This window comes from Zalophus californianus, chromosome 4 (genome assembly GCF_009762305.2).
Source record: "Zalophus californianus isolate mZalCal1 chromosome 4, mZalCal1.pri.v2, whole genome shotgun sequence".
NCBI classification, from domain to species: domain Eukaryota; kingdom Metazoa; phylum Chordata; class Mammalia; order Carnivora; family Otariidae; genus Zalophus; species Zalophus californianus.
In genome coordinates, this window is record NC_045598.1 from 156552304 (window position 1) to 156564130 (window position 11827).

An 11827-nucleotide genomic window follows, 5' to 3' on the forward strand; every position below is an offset into this window, starting at 1 on the left:
AGCCGAGATCAAGAGTAGGATGCTTAACCACCCAGGTGCCCCTGAAATTAAGTATTTTAAATGAAGACAATAACAATGAAGGAATCAGGACACACAGCCGCACATTTAAGGGTCTCTTTCCTGGTAGTATTCAAGGTGGTCACAGGGTCAATCCCAGCCTGCGCAACACGAGTGAGCAGAAAGGAGCACAGACACCCCCCCCTAAGCTCTTCAAGTATCCCCTCTCCCTTCCTTGCCAACTCCAACAATAAGCCAGTCTAAGCATTAGGAAGAAGCAACCTGTTTTCACACCCCGCTGAGACCTACCTTCTTGTCTTATGCCTGGACAGTACCTTTCGCAAACAAAAAGCAAAGGAACAAAAACAAACAAACAACAACAACAACAAACCCACTGTCCATATGTAAACTGCTCTCACACACTGCTCTCACACAACACATTATCACAGAACTCTGATTATCAACAGCACCCCCTGGTGAAGCCCTGATTGCTGACAGTATCTTCCACGCCTCTAAAAGAAAATTCGTCACGCTCAAGAGAACAGAAATAAGAGAATGAACCAACCAGTCTCCACACCCTGCAAAACCCTGTCTTCAAAGCCCTTCATAAGCACCAGGTTTAATTATCAGCTCCGTTTCCCTGTCATTTATACTACCTAGTAGCACTTAATTCCCTGTTACCTGTTTGCCTCTCCTGTAAAATGAATGCCCCATGAGGGCAGAGGCCATCATCTTTGTATCCCAATGTATATAATTTAGTTGGCAAAATAGTTACTGAGTTGAGTAAAAGTAAAAATTTATTCTCCCACTTTTTGTTCATTTTCCATTCAACGATGAAATTTAAGTGAAAGAAATCATAGACAACCGTAGATGCAGTTCCTTCTCCCGCTGAACCATTCTACAATACAAAAATCCTTTCCTTAGCACAATCCCAAGAGCATAGAAACTGAACAGAGAAAACCTACATGATCCGGCCCAATTCGTTCACTTACAAATAATAGTTGTACCACTGACTCATGGTCACATAGCCAATTAGCGTCAGATACAAAAAAAAACAAATCCCTGACCACTGACTGCCCCCAATTTAGATTCCACTCACCATCATGTCAAAGACCGAATGACTAAAAACTTACTCACTACCTAGAATATATCTCATCAATTCAAACTCGTCTAAGAATACCAAGTCTTCTCTAAATCTGTGTCTTCTAATCTATGTTATCTTAGCAGAGAAATAAGCAATTTTCAAAAAATGCATATGGGGAAATGCTCCTTTAAATCTCTAGCACTTTGCAAGGATATCAAAAATACTTGGTAAAATCAAGATGTTACCATTAGGGTAAGCCAGATTATGGGGACACAGGCCCTCTGCACTATTTTTGCAACTACTTGTGAGTCTATAATCATTTCAAAGTAAACAGTTAAAAAAAAGGGCGCCTGGGTGGCTCACTTGGTTAAGCAACTGCCTTCAGCTCAGGTCATGGTCCTGGAGTCCCAGGATCAAGTCCCACATCAGGCTCCCAGCTCGGCGGGGAGTCTGCTTCTCCCTCTGATCCTCCTCCCTCTCATGCTCTCTATCTCTCATTCTCTCTCTCGCAAATAAATTTAAAAAATCCTTTAAAAAAAAAAGTTAAAAAAAATACATGGCACACCCACCTGATGCCGCTCCCTGGGCCCACTAATCTATCACCTCACTATTCTCCAAACTTGCCCAACGAGGCAGAAAATGTTCCAACTGCCTCTCAACCCAAAGTTCCAGAAAGGGTTGGTGCAACAGGTGAATCACAGTTAGTGCAACAAGTGAAACCCACTGCTGGGTTAGCACAATGTTTGCGGGTGAGAAGCACACAAACGTTTACTGAATAAGGAAAACGAATCTAACACAGTTTTCCAACTCTGTGCTGGCAACACATGGCAAATATTTGTACAGGCTAAACTCCACTACCTCTTGCACCAGTCTTTCAAAGTTTGCTAGTGGTCTGGATCAGCTTCACTCCCCCAGCTGGACTGTAACCCTATGAGTACTGACGTGTGTTATTAAAAAGCTACCCTCTCAGTGTCTTAAGAGTTCTAGGGAGGACCTAATATTTATGGAACTTTACTCAAACTTTTAAAATCTCATTTGTAGAAAAAACAAAAATTACTCTAGCTTCGAGGAGCAGGAAAATACTCTATTCTCAAGCCAACAGCCTATATAGAACCTGTAGTCTAAGGGGGAGAGGAAGTCTGGGGCCAGTGAGGCCCTGGCAAGCACAGCTCTATCTGCTGTCATCAATTATTTTAATTGTAATAAAAGGAATGTGAACAAGAGCCTTTTATACAGTAATCCTTAAGCTTTTGTGCGCCTGATGATGGTGGTCCATTTAGACACTATAAGAAGTACTACTTTAAATCAAAGAACCTCTTAATCAGAAAAGCCACAGTAAATGTTTTTACTACAATTTGGTTAGGTTATGTTACTCTTATAAATTCAGTGTTGTCAGAAAAACTCCATTCCAAAGAAAAAACAAATGGTTTAAACATACCACGCCCAAAAACCAATGCTATCACCCCTCAAGAATGTCCTAGAATTCACCAAATGATCAAATCTTCATGAAAGCTGAAAAAGCTTTTTACAAAGTCTTTTGAGGAATCAAGAGGCCCTAGAGAAGAAAAGAAAAAGACCAACTGCCCTAGCCCCTCCACTCAAGAAGAGTTTTGTGAAACCAGAAACGTTCTGGAATGGTATGGGGTGGCTGCTAACCACATATGACTCCTGTCTCTGGATGCAGGTGTTGTGCACATTCTTCAGTAGCTTCCAGCTCTCCGAAGTGGCAGAAAGATGAGCAGCCGCTGCCAGCAAAATCAGCCCACATGTCCTCTCTGCCCTACAGATCATGAGCTGCCAAGCTGCCCAATGGAAGATACCCGGTCCTGGTTCTGGATCCCTTCAGAAGTGACAGAAACCTAACAGGGAATCAGGAGGAACATGTGGCAGTAATTTGGATTCATCCCTTGCCGGAAACTGCAGGAGGCAGAGAAAAAGTAGTTCCTATACCTCCCCCAGAAGAGCAACCACAGAAAGGGGAGAGCACACTGTCCACAGCATCAAAGTACTCACTCCCCCTCAATTATTCTCCATCTACATACAATAATCAGAACACCTGGTAAGAAGAAAAACACAATCACCACTTAAGGAAAACAAGGGATTTCTGATAGATGAAGACCAGGTTAAACACCACTAGAAATACAAGCATGCTACAAGATTGAACTTTTAAACTAAATATGCACACAATTTAAGAAAAATCACTTGATTGGTGCTTCTTTTAAAGACAATGTAGGGTTTCTATATGCAGATGATGATACAGAGCAATAAATGGACTAGTTCAAATTACTTCTGGACAAGAAACAAAGCCATTCCTACACCCCATAGGAGCTACTGAAGTGTAATTATTTTTTAAAGATTTTATTTTTTTAAGTACACTTATACCCAACATGAGGCTCAAACTTCTAATCCAGAGATCAACTGTCCCATGCTCCACCGACTGAGCCAGCCAGGCGCCCCTACTGCAGTGCAATTTGATGCAGCCTTCAGTGATTCCACTTTCCTTTAAAGACCAGTTCCTAAATAACCTAACTGCTAGGGAAAAATCCTTATTTTTCTTAAAATTCACCCCATTATTCCTAGTTGCACTTCCGTATACAGCGTAACTTCCTTCACAAGTGTTCACTCCTAAGCCTACAATTTAGTCCCTGATTTCTTGATTTATAAAACTGATATGCTTTGTTTTGATTTTCAATTTTTTGTTTGGCTATTTCATACCCTGTCTTTAAGCTGACTTTCCTTAATCAGCTTCATTTAGTCATTTCAGTTAAACTTGCCTGTACCTTTCCAGTACAGTCCTCTAGTATTACTGTGCTCGGGTAACAATCTCAATCATCAGTGAGATTTCCCTCTGGCTTGGTGATGTGATGCTCTATCCCACACAGACTAATACTTGTGTTTTTTGGTGTAGCATACTGAAATTTCAGGCAGCTTTCCACTATTATAACATCTACCCACCACAACCTTGGTTCAGTTCCATGTAATCCCTGGCATGTGTTCAGGCGCCTACTGAGAGGGCAAGGATATCATCCCTGAGTCTTTAAAACCCAACAGTTCCTAATAAAAATCAGGACCACTTACTGAATGCCATGCCCTGTGCAAAAAAGCACTTTCTACATCATTGTTGTCCAACAGCACTTTCAGTGACGACACTGACATGTTATCTGCACTGTCCTATATGGTGGCCACTAGCTATATGGGGCTACAGAGCACTTGAAATGTGGCTAGTGTTGCCAAGGAACGGACTTTATAATTTTAATGTTAAATAGTCACATTATGAAACTAACAACTTATATTGCTGGAATTTTTCTTCACAAAAGTCACTTACATTTATTTTTACATCTGTATATATTCAAGATAAGCTAGGACAGAGTTTCTCAACCCCAGCACAACTAGAATTTTGGACAGGATAATTCTTTTCGTGTGGGAGCTGTACTATGCGTTGTAGGATGTTTAGCAGCTTCCCTGGCCTCTATCCACTAGAGGCCAGTAGCAATGCTCCCGCTGTGACAATCAAAAAAGTATCTCCAAACACTGCCAAATATACCCGGGGTGGGGGACACACACACACGACACAAAACTGCACCCAGTTGAGAACCACTGATCTAAGACTGTCTGGATTCTGCACTCAATGGTAAGGATAGTCTAGAGCAATCTCTTTGATTTCCTGCTTTTTGATTTGAAAATCAGACAACACATAAAAGCAGTCAAAAGTAACCATCTCTTCATATTTTCCACATTACCCACATTATATTATTTGTGTTTTCCTACCCACTATCTCAGTTGTTCCCTACCAACCTTGAGATGGGTACTATGCCCGATTTAGAGATGGGGAGGGGGAGCAGGGGGGAGACAAGGGAGTAAGGCTCTAAGTGGTTAAGTGACTTGCCTACCAGCACATAGTAAGTAGCAGGACTGAGACAAACCCAGACTTAGATATCCCAAATTTCTAACTCCTCTCCATATTATCTTACCTGGGAGCCTTACAGTACCTAAAGGGGAAGCTCCTTAGAGAAAAAACCTTTTGATATGACAATCTCAACCCAGACTGTTTGACTGCACAACACATTACAATGCCAAAAAGCAAAGCTCATGGGAAAATTCCACATATAGACAAACAGTGAGACCTGGTTCCTGCTGTAACCAACCTGCACCGTGAGGAATAATTCAGGCCAGGGACAAGTCACGGCATACCCACATCACCTTAAAAAGGCCTCTCCTAGGCCAGTTCTAGGAAAGGGTTAAGAGGGTCAGGCCCCTGACAAAAGGCCTAAGTGGAAGGAGGAGGTGAGGGGAAGAAGAAATCAAAACTCTAAGACAGGTGGCTGCTCTAAGGCTGCCATGCCTCAAAAGGCAAGGATATCTCTGAACACAGGCCATGTGGAACAGTGGAAAGAGACCTGGACCGGGGGGCCGGGGAGGGGAGGCGGGGGGGGGGACCCATCATGTGGACCTCATCTGTCAGTAGCTCACTGTGTACCCCTGGATAAATTCCACAAAGCTCCAGGCCTGTTTTTTTCAACTCATTAGTGAAAAGACTGGTCTACAGGACTTCTTTGGCACTTTCCAGATCTTAGTGAGCAGGCACTTCCAGCTCTTCCCATGTTCTTGATATCCTTTTGCTGTTTCTCTGAGACAATGATTCAAGCAGGAACAGAATACTAACTCAAGAAATTCACTAGAAAGAAAATCAAAACGTCACAAAAGTATCTGAGCAGGGATAGTTTCAATTCAACACAGTGAATATTTGCACAGGGCCAGCCACTCAGCACTAAGGACCTTTTAATCACTCTGGGAAGCCACAACCAACATCCTAGGCTCTCTGAATTCCTCTCCTCTGCCCTGGCCACCACCCCCACCTATATTCATCAACTGCATTCATTATTTGGTCTCCCAGGGCAATGATTAAAGATTTTAACCCAATATACAAAGATTATTACGGAATTAGCAACTCTGAAAGCACAAAGGAAAAAAAACACAAACTTTTCATACTGAGTATATTTTAGATATTTGAGACATCACACCATTACACTCAACAAAATATCTGACTTTTAACAGGATGTGGCTATTTTAAAAAGAAAACTTATTTGGAGAAGAAAATATTGATGTTTTGAGGCCCCCTATGTTTTAACTCAGCAATTTATTTGCAATACCATACTGCCTGTCCAATCTTACTGCTTTTCATGTAAAGAATAAAGTCTACTTATTTACACCACTTTTCATCCAAAAGTATCATTTATCATTTCATTCCTGGCATGGACACATTTCTCATATAAAAGTCAAGCTATAGGGGCAACCCTTTTCGATTACCAAAACTTACTAAATCTTGGTAAAGTTTTTATCTGAAGATGAAAATATTCCAGGCTTCTTGTTCCATTTAAAAGGCTCCAGAAAGTCAGTCTGTTTTATACACAGATTTTTGTCAAGCAATGCAGCAATAGGTTGATCCTGTAACTCTGCAATGAGGTATGCAAAAAGGATCTTTCCCTTTGAAGGGGAGACACAGAACAGCTCCACCATAAGTCAGCTACATCAAAACAGGGTGCATGGCTGTCTCAAATGCTGTCCTCACAAATTTCAACAGACCATTCTTTACTGCTACCAGCTTAACTCTGTCCCCAAAATTTTACCTACAGTATTTCTATTTTCTCAAATATCTGCCACCTCGATACACACATTTTATAATATGAATCAGATCCACTTCTGTTTCATAAAAACTCAAGACGGTTTAAATATCCTTAATATTGTGCACTGACACTACAAGAATCAAAACCAAAACTGATTACTTGTTTACATTAGGAATGAAAAAAGGTAGCTTAAAAAAGGATACATTTCTTGTAAATTCCCAGGACTAGTTGAAGTAAAAGGAATGTTCAAAAATGAATCAAAGCGCTCAAGACAACTGGCAAAATAGGTTTTGGCATCCACAGTCAATTGAGTAAGCTAGTCAGGATTCTTGGTATATATAAAGTAGGACTAATATAGAAAACATGGCCACCTCTCTCCTGCCTGGTGCAATTTTCTTAAGTTCTAAGTTACACGACAAGCACTACTAACTTGGTTCTATGAATGGGTAGAGTTATCCTCACCAAGAGCCTAGTTCCAAAATTTACAAAAAAAAAAAAAAAACACCTATGTTAAAGTCTCAGAGATCTCTATCTCTAATGAAATAAAAATCAGAGTAAGGATCACCTAACAAAATGTTAAAATGACAAAACTTATTTCAGTATTTTCAGAAAGTATTTCAAAAGTTTCACGAACATGTTAAATACAATACAGCTAAAGCAAAGATTAGACAAATCTGAACTCACTGCCACAAACTAAGCGGACAGCTTTCGCATTGAGCAGCTGTCCGCACCACCTGAGGCGGTTAAGATACTCGGAGACCGAGGCCAATATCTTAGCAGCAAGTTAGGCCTCTTCCTCCCTCCGGGAAGCGCATGACAAACGGCGTCATGCAACTTATGTCACCCGGTCACTTAGCAAAAATCGTATCTAACTTCCAAACTTGGGTCCTGATGGCCATTTATAATCAAAAGAAATAGAAAGCAACTATATCATTGGGGGAGAGGGAGGCTGAAAATGCCCCACTTTCTGGCCCTGTAAATATTTAGCCCATCATTAGTAGATCGGAGTCCTAAATTCTAAGACTTACTTTAATGGAGGCCTCCCTCAACCTTCTCCGAGTCTGTTTTGCAACAGTGAAGGAACTTTTCCTGCTTTATCTTAGTTCCCTGAGAGCATGCGGCCCTGCAATTCAATATCCTAAACTGGCAGGGAACGGTGGAGGAGGCAAAGGGAGGAATCCACAGCCAAAATAGCCTTCTTATTAAAGACAAAAAAAAAAATCATAATTCCTCCTCCGCCCATAGCAAACCCATCCCAGAAATTTACAGCTTGTTAAGAAAGCAGCATTGCGAACTGCAAACGTAAGAGTTTTCCTTTGACTCTACGCACGGTTTTCAGCTGTCAAATTACAACTCAGGAAAACACTATCATTAGAATAAAAAAGGAAACAAAAAAGCTCCCACCATAGGGGCTGGGAGAAGGAGCTTACCAGCCCCGTTTCGGAAGGAGAGCAAAGGGAATCCAATCCACTTCCCCACCCCCGCCTGAATTCATCCCCTCCCGGGCAGGCAAACCTCACTGCAGGAGCTCAAATTTAATAATAATAACAATAATCATGGCGCTTCCCCCCCCAACACGATCTGCCGGGAATCAGCCTCCCCCTCCCCTGGGATCTCCAGGCTTGGCAGGTCCAGACCACCCCACCGGACAAGCTCCCGGGGGCCCGGGCGAGCCCGGTCTACCCCGGGGCCCCTCTCCCCGCTTCTCCTCTTCCCTCTCTTTTTACCTCCACCATCCCCCATCCGCATTGTCTGTCTCAATTCAACTTTGACTAATATGGATTCCTCGGGCCTGGGCCGGGTGGTAATTACAGCCCGCCCCCCCCCCGGGAGCCGGATTCCCCCCCCATCTCCGCCGAGTTCAACGCGGCTCCTCGGAGGGAGACGGGTGGGGGGGGGGGGGAGGAAAGAGGTTGCAGCGCGCTTTCCCGTCTACACCACGGACACCGTCTACACCGCGCTCCCCCCGCAGCCCCGGATCCCCGGGACCAGAAGTTTGCCCCGGAAGGGGCCTAGCCGGGGGCAGTGAGGACGCCCCCCCCTCGCTGGCCTGCCGGCCGACGCGTAAACACGGGCGCCCGCCCCGGCGCGGCCCCGTGGGGGAGGGGAGGCGCCCCTCCCCCCGCCCGCCCGCCCGCCGGCCCTATTACCTGTCATTGAGCTGGTCCTCGGTGCCCGGCAGCGGGTGAACCACGAAATGGATGGACGTCATGGTGCTTCCTTCTCGTCCTCCTCCCGAGGACGGCCCCCTCCCGCTCTCGCCCACCCCCCCCGAATCCCCTTCCCCTCCCCAAAACCCGCTGCCGCCGCCGCCGCCGCCTCCCAGTCCCCAAATGGAGGGAAGCAAATGCGCAGGGGCCGCCGCCGCCTCCCTGCCGGGCGTGTGTCCGCGGTCCGGCGGGGCGGGCAGAGGCGGATCAACACGCCACCCGCTCCCCCCGGCGACAGCGCGCAGGAGTGCGAGGCCGGGACCCGGGGCGCGCCGCCGCCAGCGGCGGCCGGGCGTCGGGAGAGGGGGCGACTGGGGAGGGAGGAGAGGGGCGGGCTGCGGGGACGGTGTGGTCCCGGCGGCGGACGGGGTCCGGACTAGGGAGGTGGGAAGGGAGATGAGCCCGCACCGCGCGTCACTGGCGAGAAGCCGCCGCCGCCGCCAGCACCGCCGCCGCCATCTTCACTTCTGCCCCAGTTTCTCCGTCTCGCAGGCTCCGCTCCCGAGCGGCGGGGGAGGGGCGAACGGGAGGAGGAGAAGGAGGGAGGAGACCGGCGGGCGGGGGCACGGCTGCGAGGGGGCGGGGCTCCGGGAAACGGGCGGTAAGGCCCTTTCGATTGGGCGGCTCAACGTTGTCGGGCCACGGCGCTGTAAGGCGCGTGCGGATTGGTCCGTTCGGCCCCGAGCCCAGCCCCCCCGGGGGGTGGGATAGCTCCCGAGTGAGTGTTCCGGAGAGCACGTGTTAGGGAAGGAGGAGGTGGAGGGGAGCCCGCTGGGGCGGGGAAGAAGTCTGGGAGGGAGGCTAAGTGTGTGTCCCCGGGGAGGTGGGAAGGAAGAGGGGCTCCTGCGCTTCTCGCTCTGATTTCCCTGGGGCAGCCCTAATTATTCTGCGGATCTTTAGGGGGTTTTTGTTGCTGTTTCTTGCCCTTCATCCGCAGTTATATTTAAAGTGGAAGTGCAAAATCAGTTAAGGGGCGAGAAATACACAGCCTTTTATTGGAGAAGTAAGGTAGTTATGTAAGGACCTTTCCAGAAGGTCCTATAGTAGGATCAGAGAGCTGACTTTGCAGCAACTTCTTTAATCACCCTACTCTCCCCCATGTCTCCAGCAACACCATCATATACCCGCACAAAGACCAAGTGTGGAAATTTCCACTAATTTCCTGATTTAAATGATTCATGGGGTTTTTTAACTACTTTTAAATGAAAGATGATATATCTCTTCTACAAAGGCGTTCTTCAACTCATGATCAGTGGGATCAAAACGGCAAATTTTTGAATGGATCTTTTTTCTAAGGAACTTTTTTCTAGGGAACCAGTTCATAGCTTTCTTCTCAAAGCCTTCCATGGCTCCTTCAAAAAAACCAAGTACCCCTTTCAAGGCAAAGAGTGAAAACTAAGCTGCTTCTCCAGTTTGTGTGGATGTTTGTTAAATCAGGGGTCCTGGGAAACGTTCTTAATGTTAAATATCTCTTTTCTTCTGTTAATGCATTACATATGTAAACACTTTTGCTTAGGAAGTTCTTCTGAGCAAAATAGATGAACATTTATTTATAAATCAGGATGGAGTAGGTACCCCCTTGAGACAGATAATGGAACAGTTTTGTAGGTCACCAGCTCCAAAATTGGCCCAGATTAGTTTAGACTAAAAAGTGATTTCAAGGCTGGTATTTAGTCCTCCAAAGCCATAGGGAGGCAGGGTAGACCAACAGACACTGCTGGTTGTAGAACCAGACAGAACTGGATTTCTGTCCTGTTTCTGCTACTTAACTATGTGACCTTGATTAAATTATTTAGCCTATCACAATGTCTTTTTTCTCATTTGTAAAATATTCCGTAATTGCAGATCTACATAGGGTTATGGTGAAGTCTAAATAAGATAATGTTTGTCAAGCACCTGGAGCATTTCATAACACTCGGTAGGCTCAGCAAATGTAAGGTAACGTAAATGTAAATGTAAATGTAAATGTAAATGTAAATGTAAATGTAAAAGGTAAGGCTCAACAGTGCTCACTACGAACCACTTGATATACCTATGTCTTTTGATACCCAAATCATCCTCTGGGGTAATTAATATAATCCCCATTATATAGATGAGAACACTGAGGCTCAAGCACTTTAGGTAGGTGTTGAAGCTGAGACTGAAACCCAGGTCATCTAATTCTGATTACACTGCTCTTTCCACTATACCACAGCTGCCATCTAGTTAATAATTTAAAAGGAACAGTTTATTCAAAGCCATAGGAAAAATGTGATATGACAGATGCAGTAAGAGTGCTATGGAAGTTAACAGAGGAAGTGATTCAAGCCAAGACAATTAAGAAAAGTCATTTAAACTGAGCTTTCAAGAATGTCCAGGGCAGGGGTGCCTGGGTGGCTCAGTTGTTAAGCGTCTGCCTTCGGCTCAAGTCATGATCCCAGGGTCCTGGGATCGAGCCCCGCATCAGGCTACCCGCTCCGTGGGAAGCCTGCTTCTCCCTCTCCCACTCCCCCTGCTTGTGTTTCCTCTCTCACTGTGTCTCTTTCTGTCAAATAAATAAATAAAATCTTTAAAAAAAAAAAGAAAGAAAGAATGTTCAGGGCAAATAGAATATCTAGCTTAAACTTATTTATTTTATATTTGCCCCCAAACAAACTCCACACCACACCCATCCATTGCTTCTTTCTTCCAAATCTGTTTTTCTTCATCTTTTCATTGTGCTTCCACCCTGTTCCCTTGACTTATCCACTCCTAGTTTCCAAGTTCTGAGACTTTCTCCCCTGGTTGAAGGCCAGTCTTCTCACTCTAGGCAGCCCATTCAAACTAAACATCTGGTCTTTGATGACCATTTTGGAATTGCAACCTTTTTGTTGTCCCAGGCTGACTTGTTAGGGAGAATTTTCCTCTTCTAGATCCCCAACACTTTGGTGGGT

The 11827-nt window shown here is 45.0% G+C and overlaps 1 protein-coding gene across 1 annotated transcript in view; it reads right to left on the reverse strand.

Moving 5' to 3' along the window:
* Positions 1–8937, reverse strand: part of UBR5 (ubiquitin protein ligase E3 component n-recognin 5) — a 132420-nt gene extending 123483 nt beyond the window's left edge. Inside the window, 1 exon segment of the mRNA XM_035727246.1 lies at positions 8856–8937. Within this exon segment, the coding sequence (XP_035583139.1) occupies positions 8856–8917 (62 nt within the window). The 5' untranslated portion in view covers positions 8918–8937.
* Between the last annotated feature and the right edge of the window lie 2890 nt (positions 8938–11827).